This window comes from Meleagris gallopavo, chromosome 3, assembly GCF_905368555.1.
Source record: "Meleagris gallopavo chromosome 3, MGAL_WU_HG_1.1, whole genome shotgun sequence".
Lineage (NCBI taxonomy): Eukaryota > Metazoa > Chordata > Aves > Galliformes > Phasianidae > Meleagris > Meleagris gallopavo.
Window position 1 is genome coordinate 66,146,318 of NC_139406.1, and position 14,237 is coordinate 66,160,554.

The following is a 14,237-nucleotide window of genomic DNA, read 5'->3' on the forward strand; positions in this document are numbered from 1 at the left end:
ATTGGTGGTATCTATTCATTTGGTGAACTCTTTTTTCTATGTCAGAGCTGGATCTCTACTCCGGGTTCCGAATGATGATATCAAGGGAAGACAAAGACTTAGGGTCCTGCTCACACTTATTCCACACTCCATCAAAAGAAGGGCTGAACCTGCTAAGTCCTGACCTCGGGTCTGCACTCTGCCCCTGTGCCTGGTGGCCTCACTCACCGTCATCTTAGATATAATCCTCTCCTGCACACGTGCTTCACGTGCAAGCTTTCAGCAGCAGCATAAAGATTCAATAGACTAACAGGTTTATCAAGTCATGCACAAGTCCCTGCTGTAAACAAGTCTGCCACTCCTACTGCTGCAAGCAGCACAGCAAGAGGGTTCGGCAGCACGCCCAGCCCTGAGTACAGCCTGCTTCCAGGGCACAAGGCAGGAGCAACGAGTGCATCCTGCTGGGTGTCTCCTTGTGTGCTCACCCAGCTGCTAATAGAACACTGAGGCACAGAAAGAATCAGCTTAAAGCCCTTCTCCTTGGCCCCAGATAATCAGAGAGTCACGGTGTGTTCAACCACTGTTGCCATCAATCCTTTGGAGGTCCCAGAGGACAGCATCCCAGTACTGAACTGAAGATCTACAGTACTTCGTTATGTGATCTAAACAGAGTTTGAGATGGAGACCTCAAAGATGCAGGCTGCAGCTGGATGGAAGTAATTAAGACCAAGGTTGAACGCTGCTTGGGAGGACTCAGCCCACCAGCCCAGTCACAGAAGTATAAGAATCACAGAATGGCTTGGGTTAGAAGGGACCTCAACCTCCCTGCCAGAGGCAGGGCTGCCAGCCGCTAGGTCAAGTCCTAGATGAAGCTGCCAGGGCCACATCCAGCCTGGCTTTAAGCACCTCCAGGGACTGGACATCCATAGCCTCTCTGGGCAGCCTGTGCCAGCACCTCACCACTCTCTCTGTAAAGAACTTCCCCCTTTCCCAAAGGAGCCACTTTGGTCTCCTTGTGTGACCTGGTATCAGCAGTGCCTGACACAAGAGGCCACGTGGGAGTGCCTACACCTGCAGGGCAGCTTCTGTTGGCTGCTGCTTCCAGAGCAACCAAGCAGGAAGGAAGCAGGCAGGGCATCAAGCTCTGAGATAAGTTTGTAACACGTGTAAGCAGCAGCACACAGCTTGCCAGGTGCAGCCAAAGGAGGAACAGTGCCAGGAAAGCAATGGGGGCTTGCATGGATGCAGGAATGATCATGAATGCGATGCCCGGTGATACACCTTCACACGCAGAAATCAAGGATCTAGACAAAATGGAAGATTCAAGCTTTCCTCTTTTTTTTTTTTTTTCCTTTATTTTTTATTTCCATTCAGCCATTTTCAATTTACATTTACATTTACAATGGCTGAAACCATTTATAAGAAAACTTAGAAAAAAAAAAAAGAAGAAGAAGAAGGCTCTGGGAAGTTATTGGTGTGAACTTTCAGGGCTCTAAATTAAGGCCAGCCCAATTTTCCAATTAGGCAGCTTGATAGGCAAGATGACAAGCGCCGAGCAGCAGGGCAGGCTCTGAAGCGCGTTTTTATGGCCATTTCTCATGAGTACAGCAGCCTTTCTATACCCAACAGCTGAGGAGTGCACTTTCCCATGCCGTCAGGGGTGAGGAGGTTACGACTTCAGCATTGTGCCGGTTGTTTTTCACACAAGAACCCAGCGCGCCGCCGCTCGCTTGAAAGAGGCCAGCGGCCATGAAAGAGGGGCTCCCGGCCTCCCCGGCCTCCCGGCCTCCCGCGCCCGCCGCTCCAGCTTGCTTTAACCCACCGCTCTGCTGGGTGACCGGCGGGGCTAATTGGGAACAGGGACCTTTTTCAGAGCCGTTTAGGCTGTGAATGAAGCTCCAGCTCCCCGGAGGTGCAGCACACAGAGGGCCGCAGCCCAAGGTGCAAAGGGCGGGGAGGGAGGGCTTGGGGCCATGCTGCTCTTTCACAGCTCCTGCACTTGCCTCCTGGCTGCTTGCCTGGCGGAGGGAACATCCAGCCCTCGCCGTGCCCCATGATGGGCCTCAGGCAGCATGGCCCTGCCTGGCTGTCCCTGTACACTGGGATGAACGCAGCAGAGGGGACTGTCATGACGAAGTGAAGTCATAGAATCATAGAATCGTGGAATCATAGAATCACAGAATGGGCTGGGTTGAAAAGGACCACAATGATCATCTAGTTTCAACCCCCCTGCTATGTGCAGGGTCACCAACCACCAGACCAGGCTGCCCAGAGCCACATCCAACCTGGCCTTGAATGCCTCTAGGGATGGGGCATCCACAACCTCCTTGGGCAACTTGTTCCAGCGTGTCACCACCCTCTGTGTGAAAAACTTCCTCCTAATATCCAAGGTAAACCTCCCCTGTCTTTGTTAAAAATGTCTTTTTGGGGGTCACTTGAAGCAATTTAACTGCTAGGTCAGTGCTGGCTTGCAACAAGCCATGGGAACTCATGCAGGGGCTTTGGTGCAGATGCAGGCAACTGGTGAAGGCAGGAGGTAGCAGGGAGCAACAGGAGAGGACACCTGAAATATGAGCCCTTGGGCTGCTGTCGCTCTATCAAAACATCTCTGCAGCACAGCTGTGCCGGCTGCCAGAAGCTAGTGGCAAAGCACTGACACAACTGCACTTTGACACAGCGCAACTAAATCAAATTCCAAGTTGATGCACACTCTCACCACAGCATACGGGAGTCCAAATCTGAGGAAATCTGTTTGGCTGAACCTGCTCTCAGCTTGCACATATATGTAACAGGATTAAACCTGAAGGAACAATAACTGTAGTGAAAGAGGAGGATAGCAGTAGCCATATTTGCACTGTCACTGCAGGACAAGTGAAGGCCATGCTGAATAAAGAGCAAGTCAGCCTCCAGCATACACAGGAGGTACCAATTTCCACCTTAGCCACCAGAAAACCCTGATTCCCTGCAGCCCTTTAGCAACCAAACCCCAAAGAGACAACTATACCTACCCAGCTCAGGAGCTGAACATCTCTGCATCAGCAAAAGTAGAAGCTCTAAGTTTTAAAAACTTTGACAAAGAAAAAGCAGCAGTTCAGAAAGAGTGGCAAAAGAAACATGATGGCTGAGGTTGGCAGGGACCTTTGGAGGTCATCTGGGGGAGCCTCTTGTGCTTCAGTTTGTGCCCACTGCCCCTTGTCCTGGCATGGACACCACTGAATTGAGCCTGACCCCATCTTCTTTGCAACCTGCTCAGGGATTTATGGATATTGATGAGGTCCCTCTGAGCCTCCTGTTTTCCAGGTTGAGCTGCCCCAGCTCTCTCAGCCTCTCCTCGAAGGAGATGCTGCAGTCCCTTCATCATCTTAGTGGTCCTTTGCTGGACTCTCTCTCTCCAGCATGTCCATGTCTCTCCTGGGGAGCACAGAACTGGACACTGCACTTGAGGCTCATCAGTGCTGAGGAGATGGAAAGATCATCTCCCTCAACCTGCTTTCAATACTTGGCCTAATGCAGCACAAGGGTGCCATCAGCCTTCTCAGAAGCAAAGGGCACACTGCTGGCTCATGTTCAACATAGCATCCATCAGAGCCCCAATGTCCTTTTCCATAAAGCTGTTTTCCAGCCAGTTGGCCTAAAGCATGGACAGGTGCACAGGTTCTTCTTTTGGGCCCTTTCTGAAAACAGGAATGACATTTTCTTTCCTCCAGTGCTCAGGAACTTCTTCAGGTTGCCACAGTTGTTCAAAGATGTTCAACACAATGTCCACATACTCATCTGCAAGGTAGGTCAGGCTGCATCCTGAACTTTATTCTCTGATGTCCCTGATTGTACATTTTGGTAATTGGCACATTAGATTTTCGCCTTCAACTTCAGTTAGTACTAAATCTTATTTGTATTCAGTTGAGTCATTATGAAGAGAAGATGACTGCTCCTCTGCCTGGTAATAAAAGTCTTACGGTCTTTAATTCTATTTTCTATGCTGCTGCACAGGGACCTTGAAACAACACAAGTTCCTCTGTGTGCCATGTTTTAAATCATGTCTACGGCTGAGAAGAAAAGCAAAGATGCCAACCACCAACAGTATCAAGTGAGATTTATAATATTAACTGAACTCTGTAACAAAAAATGATTTCTTACACTTAAAAAAAAAAAAATCCATAACAAACTTGCTTTGTAAATCAAACCCTTAACGTTTCTCATTTGGCATCTTAACACCTTTTCAGTGTATCCCATCAGCAACATAGTCATTTCTTCTAACTTCTAAGCAAGCAAAAAGATGTCCAAAGTAATTTAAATATCTTTCCATTTTCAGAAGTTTGCCTGAAGTTGCCAGGCCGCTATAGCAACTACCCAAAAGGCTAAGGATGGCTTGGATCCACTTGCCCATAGAAAAGCAGCTCTCAGCTGCATGTCTCACCTGTGTGTAGCAAATGGGCTGAAATGCCACCAAATGGCCCATTTCCTTATCAGAGCTGCAGCACAGTGCACGAGCTTGCTTCATTCTGATCGAACAGGATACAAGCCAGAAGGAAACAAGAACACTTGGGAGTATTTAAGGACTTACTGATGTTAGTCTAATGCAGTCACGGGAGGGATAATATTTGTTTTGGGTTATGGCCAGATGACAATTAATGGTCTCATGTGGGTAGTCTAGACCCTTCATACGTGATAAACACTTCCCCAGAATGCACAATTTACTAAAAGGCACATGTAGAGTACATGCTTGCACCCAGCAGAAATGCTCTCTAGACAGACTGGAAAGCTTTCCTGGCATAAGGGAATAATGATGCCAGAGAAAAGGTTGAACAATGATTTGCCTCAGTTAGAAATGGGACAGTAATAAGAAATGAGGAGGAGCCCCAGCTTTACAGAATGCCCCAAAGAACACATTAAGTATTCTTTTCTTCAGAAACAAGTTCAGTGGCAAAGCTTTGGTGGGAAGATGCTAATTTGCTCTTGGTAGCAGGCCTGATTTTTTCAGTGTTTCCCTTTTTCTCCATCTTATCACCTTAAGGCCTCAAATATGAAAGGGCAGACAGGCCCAGGAGATTTACCAGGTCCTGTCATGGCACATTAGTCATCAAAAGAGCATTTAACTATTTTCATTTTTCTTCCAAATCTACACCATAAGAAAGTTATTCTGTTTTCCTAGTGCATATAAGGTGTTTTGATGTTTAATTCCTAAAATAAAAGGAAAAAAAAAAATCAGAAAAAAATTACTATGTCCTTCTAAATAACACAGTATTTCGTCAACTAAAATCCAGACTGGCTGTGGTTCCGTTTTTATGGAAGCTAATACCTCTCATACATACATCTGTAAGAGCACTGCAAGTGCTCAGGTGTTGTACATCCATGGAACAAGAAGTGAATGTGGGGTAGGGAGAAGTTCATGTGCACTTCAGTTGCAGGCCTAGAAAGTGACCTCATGGCAAAATGCGTGGGAACATCTGGAGCTGCATACCAGTGAAGCTTGGTACCTAATGCAGCTGCTTGCTGCTGAACCACACTGCACACCAATGTCCGTATGAATGTAGGGCACTGGGTGGGGGTGGGACATGGAGGCTGAGGAGGCGACCATCTCTCCTCTGCTGAGGATGAGTTCCATGCTGTTCTCTCATCATTCAGTATGACATCGGAGTGTAACTTTTACACTGCACCAAGTATAAATTACAACTACTTGAAGTGGATCCATCATGGTTATCCACATTTGTCATTTTAGAGATGCGGGTGTGACACAAACCAGTACTTGATGGGAGTGGAATGGAGGACAGATTATCACTTTACTGAAGTGGGGTCTGTGTTGCTACCCAAGAATTTTCCAAGGAGAAACAAACCTTAAACACTTCCAAAAGTCAAGATTCTTCCAGGAAAGAAGCCTCTGAAAAATACATCAAAGAGCTAACATCAAGTGTCTTCTGAGCTGCAGAATCCAAAAGATGAATTTTAGTAGTTATCTTTCAACAGCCATCTGACTGGTGCTTCAGAAGAAGAAACATAAAATGCTCTGTAGAGAAAATCCTGATTTTGCAGTCCTATGAACATAGTCAGATGTGATAAGACCTTCACTTATGCTGGCCTAAGAATTCTCAGCAGAATGATGTGCTTCCACATACAACTAAGTGCATGTCCTTATGTCCCAATGTCTCAGTACATTGAATCAGCAGCATTTACTGAGTTCATGCTGATAACACGCTTAGTATACTTGAGAAGAATATTCCCAGCAATGCTGGGATCCAGGCACGATGCCACAGCAACTGGTGGGATAGCTTTTATCCTTCCTTTCTGTTGGTAGAAATGAGTATTCTCAAGTATGAAATAATGACCTCCAAAAAAAAAGATACGTGCAAGAGGTCTATGCAAAGCCATTCAGGAATCCATAATATGTGGATAAGGAGACATGACTGTGCACTGTTCTGTGGGAATGGGTTGTATGAATACTTTTGTGCATTCAGAAGCAGAAAAAGTAAAAGAAAAGGAGCAAAAAGATTGTGCAAAAAGAGGGAACACCTGGGGGTAAGTGGGCAACTAGCAGAAAAGGGGGCTGCATTTGATGTCATTCTGTGGGGATGGCACTACAAATATCTGATTGCGTTGTCCACTTCTGCTCTGCTACGAGAGTTGAGTAAAAGCTGAGAATATCATGGCTGTTCTGTCATGACTAATATTGGTGATACCTTAGTTTGCACTAATGACATGCAGTCTATGCATGTTCTTGGCGTATGTAGGTATTCCAGAACAAAACAAACTGCCCACAACAAAGACATTTCAGGATTCCCTAGTCTATCATTGTGATTCTTTATGTGGGAGCTGTACAAAACCAAGGCAATGTATAATGGGCATAGGCAACCCCAAGCAGAGGCTCATCTAAAAAGCTCATTTTGAAAAAGCAAATTATACTTTTAGCAACTACTACAGTGTTTAAAAGTCATCCTTTTTGATACCCTGTTGTAAAGCCAGCTTTAACTTCATAGGATGTCCCCAGAAAGTTAACACATGTATCTCCTAAATGTCCTTGTTGAAAGTTGATCAAGTAAGGGTGAGTTACTCGAAAGGATTTCTCTTTGATATTTTAAATCCTTTCTGGCTCCTTAAAAAGGCCTTCTTTCCCTACTTCAGTGGTATCTGAAGGCTAACACCCAACCACAGAATCATAGAATCATACAAAGATTCTAAAGATTCTACAACCCTCTGCAGGTTCATTGAGATGAGCGAGCAAATTACTGCAACAAAAGCAGCTCATACTTCTTGCTTCCTCTTTTACTTGGACCCCTGCTTATTTTAGAAATACAACCTCAGTTTGCAAAACTATAAAAATGACCTGTGAAAACAAATCCATTCCCTTCAGAACTATCACGCATTTTCCATGTGATTCCTTGCAGTAATTTGAGCAAACAAATACCTTATATTACAGCATTCTTCTTGACAGATCATGCATGAGAAGTGCTTTAGAGACTTTCAGTAGCCTGCACTTAAAACTCTCTTCTCATTACAAATAGCCACAGGTAGAAACGGAATTTTGTTTCTTCTGTAAAATTTTTCTTCCGGGTAGAGGAATCAGGAGGAATCAAACTACTTGGCAACTGAGGCTGTGGAACTAGATACAAAAAGCTTTGCTTTCCCTTTTCCTTTCATATGCTATTAGATGAAAGAAGAAACAAAGACAACCTTTAAAGAAAATGACAATGCTTTTGGAAAAGATTTCTAAACAGATTACAGCCTCTATGTCCTGAATTTTCTTGGACCACGAGAACACTTCTGGAGTTTGGGAGGCAAAGCTGACCACCAGGCCAGCTACAATTTAACTGAATGACTTCCAGCTGCTGCTTTCTGATGCTATCTCATCCAAGTTTCTCAAAGATCTCAACAATGAAAGAGGTATCTGAGTTGCAGCAGCCTGCAGCTGGCTCTCTGCTATCCTGCTTGTCCGGGGACCCCTTCTCTTTCTTGATGTGACTGAAATATCATTCAGTGGTTAAGTTGTAAAACTGACCTGCCCTCAGCACATCTGCTAGGATCTATACAGATCTATACAGATCTACACACACCTACACAGATTACAAATGACTGTGCAGAATTCAGACCTGAGTACACCAGAAATCAAAAATGGTCTTTGATATCAAAACCACAGTATGGTTCTTTGTGCATTCAAATACTCATTATATTTACCTTAACTATACTTGCAGAAATCTAAGGCATTTGGCCTACTACGTTGAAACATGTTGTTTGGCCCTTTTTTTTTTTTTAATTTACATTAACAACCAGAGAAAATTTACTAACATGCCTTGGAAATGAGAAAACAAATTAAAGCAATGAATAACCTCTATTCCTTAATGCAAATGGAGATAAAATAATGATGTAATATAACGAAGACAAAGACTAATATCTGCAGTAAATATCCTGCACTGTAACTTGGAAATGAGGAACCCTTAACGCTGTTCTGCATGAAGCACCAGGAAGGAGCACAGCAACAGGAAGCACAACGCCTCAGATCAACATCCAGTTGGGATGAGAAGACTAACATTCAACTACTAGTACCTGAAGAAGTTTAGTTAATCTTCGACATTTAAATGCAAAGGCAAATAGCTAGAAAGATGAGTGAATAAAAAATGAGCAAGAATCGGGTACAATGTGCTCATTGTCTTTTATTGATCTCACTATTTACATAACCAACCGGAAAGAAACTTTTTGTTCCTCTCCCAAGGGTACATTTCATTTGTATAACTTGCTCTAAAGCACAAAGTAGATTTATTTACGTGAAATTTACCCCTTTTGCTTTGTTTGCTTGCTTTCCACAAGCCCTAAAAGCACCGCGTCAGCTTCCAACAAAGTCGTATCAGTCGTTGCACCCAGGAACCGAGATGTGAGTTCAAGATCCAGCAGTCTCAGGCGCACTCGGGATCCTCTCTGATACTTGCTGCAAAGAAAAGGGGAGAAGAGGAAAAAGGTCAGTTTTGTTAAACAACGGTCTTGCATCTCCTTACAGCTGCTCTCCTGCCTGCAGACTGAAGTAGCAGCCCCATAGCAAACGTATGTTGTAATGGAGTTTAAGTCTGAACCAAAATGCATCAGCGCTAAAAAGGTGAATTTCTGGTGTAAAGATAAACTAAACACGGAGTTTCTCAAAAACATCACTGTTTAGTTGTATGTCTCTTTTCCTTTCATGCATACAGTCTTTGTCGAGCCTCACCTGCCACTGAAACTGTTTTCACCAAGAGGAAAGACAAATACTAGATGGAAAAGCTTTACATACTCAATGACTCAAAAATTAAGTTGATACACATTAATAACTCTATGCAGGAATCTGCTGAGACTTACTCAGTAACACTGCAGAGCCTCTCCTCCTTGATTAATCCTGCCCAAGGAAGAGAAGACACTACCAAATCTGACTGAAGAGCAGTTATTATAGAGGAAATTGTGTTTTCTATCAGGGTATTTTACTTTACTATCTGGTATCATGCATACAATTATCTGAGGGCAACGCATAATTGAAGCGCAGGACAAGTCATCATTAGGTCAGTGGTGACACTGCTATTATCAAGAAAGCGTAACGCCAGATAACTGCAGCTAATATTTCTAACTTTGGACCTCAGGCAAGAAAATTTCTCATCACAGTCTCTCTTCTAAAGCTGAACCCCACAACTATTGCCCTGCCTACAGAGTTGTATTTACTTTTTCTTTTTTTTTTCTTCTTTTGTTTGCCCTTTAAGTCATGGAATTACAGAATACACTGGAGCTGGAAGGGACCCACAAGGATCACAGAGTCCAACTGCTGGCTCCACTCAGCACCACCCAAAATCCAAACCCCATGTCTGAGAGCACTGCCCAAACGCTCCCTGAACTCCGGCACTCAGGCCGTGCCCACTGCCCTGTGCAGCCCGTTCCATGCCCACCGCCCTCCGGTGCAGAACCTGTCCCTGACCCCCAGCCACCCCTCCCCTGATGCAGCTCCGTGCCGTTCCCTTGGGCCCTGTCGCTGTCACACAGAGCAGAGCTCAGCGCTGCCTCTGCGTTCCGCTCAACACACTCGAAACACCCATCTACTTTCTTAAAAAATCCATAAAATTGAAGACATCTATTTGCCCAAAATGTGAGTAAAAACTGTTGTGGTGAAGATATGGCACAGCTACCAAAGCCAGAGAACATTGTATGAGGGGTATGATCAATATCAAAAGAGAACAGTTTCACAAGTGATAGTAATCCATGAAAGCTAACATGTGACATTTAAGAATCATAATATAAAGGCAAAACAAAATGAAAAGACAATGCTTAAGACCCCTAAGGATGGAAAGTATCCGCCGGGACTTGCTTGGCTCCGTTAAAAGAGAATGTTCCCCAAAGACGTCAGGACGTTTTGAGATAAGGTGAAGAAAGAGAAAAAATTCTCAATACTTCCCGCAGCCAATGTCTGAAGAGCCTTAAATGAAGATACCTGCTGGTTAGTGATTTTTACTATTTGGGAAAAATGGGTGAAATCTATAGAAAATTCTCTAGTATTAATCCAAACTCTACCTTCTTTGACAGCTGCTGGCTAGATGGGGTGCCTTAACATCCAACCATCAAGCTACCCTGATCCCTAACACTATCTTTGGCATAGATAACCACACCTGTCTGCCTTTATCGATGAGTGTGAGTAGTGGATGAAGCATGAGAGAAGGCAAACAGGCTAGAAATGAAGGGTGCATTAAGAAGAGCGTGTCCAGCAGGTCGAGGGAGGTGATCCTCCCCCTCTACTCTGCCCTGGTAAGGCCTCATCTGGAGTACTGTGTCCAGTTCTGGGCTCCCCAGTACAAAAAAGACAGGGATCTCTTGGAAAGAGTCCAGCGGAGAGCCACAAAGATGGTGAAGGGCCTGGAGCATCTCCCCTATGAAGAAAGGCTAAGTGAACTGGGTCTGTTTAGCCTTGAGAAAAGACGACTGAGAGGGGACCTGATCCAGGTTTATAAATATCTGAGGTGTGGCGGCCATAGCGGTGAGGCCAGTCTCTTTTCAGTGGTACGTGGAGACAGGAGGAGGGGAAACAGACATTAAGCTGCAGCATAGGAAGTTTTGCACAAATGTGTGTAAGAACTTCTTCACGGTGAGGGTGATGGAGCACTGGAACAGGCTGCCCAGGGAGATTGTGGAGTCTCCTTCTCTGGAGATATTCAAGTCTCGCCTGGACGCCTACCTGTGCGACCTGGTGTAGGGAACCTGCTTTGGCAGGGGGGTTGGTCTCCATGATCTCTAGAGCTCCCTTCCAACCCCTACAATTCTGTGAAACTGTATACAGAGTAGAGCCATACAAGATTCACTGAAAAGTAGACGGTACATTAAATCATTAAAGCCTGAGTGATACTACATTCAGAGCCATGAACTGCAGCATTCTGTGCTGGTTTTGGAAGATGAAGGATATGTTTCCAACCTACTGAAACTTAATACTAGAAGTAGTGGGCTTGTGACAAATGTTAAGAGACCAGTAATCCCTCTGCCTTTTGCTTTCTCCCTTCCACAAGGAAAGCAGCTCACCAACAGTGTAAAGTAGTTGTGAAACTGTTCAGAGTCCAACACTTTTCTAAGCAATATTGAATTGAATGAGGCTTAGAATGGAATTGGACATCCTCACTATATTTGGCAGTGCAAAGCAAAGCAAATACTGAGTTACATATCTCTAACTAGAATACAAAATATTACTTTCATTGTTCAACAGCTCCTTTTGGTTTGTTTGCTAGTCTATAGGAGTGTTTCACAGAATAGATGGAATTATTTTATTCTTACCAAAACTTTAAAAAGTGCTATTCAGATTCAGAAAAGCCAATGAAGGAAAGCTGTGCAGAAACTGTACTTCTCAGAATTCATGAATAAATTAGATTTAATAAAACATATTAAGCACAACACCCCCATTTTAGTATTACAAAAACTTTGTAAGGAGAGTTTGTGAGGAGAGTTTATACAGGACTCTCCTCAAGTTTTCAGACATGACTTTTGCATATATCTGTAAGGAAAATCCAAGCAACTCTACTTTTGTAAAAAAAACACTACAATCCAGATTACCTTAATCATGCTAAACTCATCTATTAAAGAACATTTTCCAGTCATAGCACATCTGATTACAGAGATCCTGAAGAACATCACTTTAAGAAGCTGACACGACTGCCAATTTGTGTGAATATAAACATTTAGGCTTATGACAGATGTCCGCTGGAGCTAAAGCACTTTAGAATAAACAAGAAGTTGTAGATAAAATAGAAAGAGCAATACAACTTGCAGTGGTGGTCTATCCACCACATTTAGGACAAGATGAAATAATAGGTTGCTCTATGTAGAGTAATCATATTCTATCCACGAAAGTATTATCCTAAAACAGATAAAACTAGACTACATTTAAAGCAAATGCTTTAAGCAGGACCCAGAAACAAAGCAGGCATTTCATTATTTTCAGAAACTGTGTCCTAGTAGATGCAGATCACCAACGTAAAAGGAAAGAAGCTGTCTACTCCATTCTGCAAAAGGACTTGCTTTATTTTTGAGTAACAATGCTGGAATTCAAGACCATCCTATCTCATGACCATCAGCAGGAACCACTAACCATCGCCCAACCCCCGCGTGAGGAGCTTGTCAAGGATGCACATGTTTTTCCTCTACTACTTCTTAGTGGCAGGTGAAAGTATTAAATTCACTTTGAAGCAAAGAAAATTTACTTGCATATATATGTATATGCAAGGTATGGTAATATGCTAAAAAATTCTTTTGCAAGTAGTCAAATCTTTCCCTACTTCTGTATGACTTTTTTATAAAACTGTCATTAGAAGAGAATGACAGAACTGAATTCATTGAGATAAAGCACATGGGATAGGTATTTCATTCGGACCCTTATATCCTACAACACTTCTACACATAACACGCATCCACATGAGAAAGCATTTATTTTCTCTGCCTCCTCCTAAATGGCACTATCCCAGAGCGCAGCTGTTCTCTGAATCCCCTTGCTATCAATCATACTTTATCAACATCCGAACCACCTAGGAGCAGCTTCTTTTTAAAAACAATACCCAATTTTCTCGCACAGACATACTCCAAAATATAAACGCACACTGAGAGCTTAAAGCCAACCTATTCTTTTCCACTAATAATCCTTTCCTGACAAGAGCTATCATCTTTAACTCTTTGAGAACGTCAGTTGTGCCTGGAGATACTCCAGCTAGCACCCAGCCTGAGGTAGGAACTCACCATAGCTGGTACCAAGCCACGATCCCGACCCAGGCCAGCACTGGTAGTGATGTGGGCACCCATTTGAAGTACTCACCAGAAACCTTCACCTAAAATTAAGCCATGGATCAAAGTGTTCCAAAAAGCTTTCTGCAGTTTGAACAAGTACTCGCAGGCTTCTCTCCATCTGTTCTGGAGTGGGCAAAATGCTGGGAATAAAGGCACACCTCTCCTCAAGTGTCCATTTACAGAGTATGACTTAAGTTGGAGGTAACTCAAATAATTGTTTCAGTGCTTTTTCTTTAGACTGTCACGGAGAACAAATTTGAGAACCGAGTAGAAAAATCTTCTTTGAACAGTAAGACTATGCAACCATACATCACCGATGTATTAAATATGTAGGAGCACTGACAAAACTCACAGTGGAGCTTTGATAGCACTGCTTGCATTCCTTAAAGACACTTTAGAAGCAAATTAAAAAATAAACATTTATGTCCTTTTATTCCATAAAGTAGTGTGGTGTTGTTTTTTTCTCTGACAGTACAGAAGCACAGTTTGTGCTTTTAAACCCAAGCAACATGGCAGCTTCCTTGTGACTAACTAGAGCTTCTTTATGGCCACCTGGTCCCTACCCTAATTCTTTCCCCTTTCCACCAAAGCTTTACATCTCTTAAAATCTTAATAAATTGAAGGAAACATTCCCCAAATCCCAGATCTCTTCAGTCAAGACTTTCAGGTTATAATTTTCACAAAGTAAGTCATTTTAATATGTCCCCTTAAAACGTATTTATAAACTACCATGACAAGAAACAAAAAGATGTATCTTTACACCATGAGATTGAAGGGGAAGGGTATAGCATGGTGTATTTCAGCTCTTGCTAACTTTCAAGAACGCTGGGGAAGGAAATGTTATTTTTTAATATCTAAGTCATTTCAGGCTACAGCAAAGGAGTTAACTTAGAAAGCAATGAGCATGTGAAAATAAGGAGACTGTAACAGAAAAATATTTTTTGATCATAATTACACTGTTTGCTACCAGGAAAATGGGAGAGCAGCTTTGCAGGTATGCAATT

At 43.3% G+C, this 14,237-nt stretch overlaps 1 protein-coding gene across 1 annotated transcript in view; it reads right to left on the minus strand.

Moving 5' to 3' along the window:
• Positions 1–8,601: 8,601 nt before the first annotated feature.
• MRPS28 (mitochondrial ribosomal protein S28) overlaps positions 8,602–14,237 on the minus strand; it is a 74,169-nt gene continuing 68,533 nt past the window's right edge. The window contains exon 3 of the mRNA XM_085221329.1: positions 8,602–8,893. Within this exon, the coding sequence (XP_085077455.1) occupies positions 8,740–8,893 (154 nt within the window). The 3' untranslated portion in view covers positions 8,602–8,739. The remainder of the gene's footprint in view (positions 8,894–14,237) is intronic.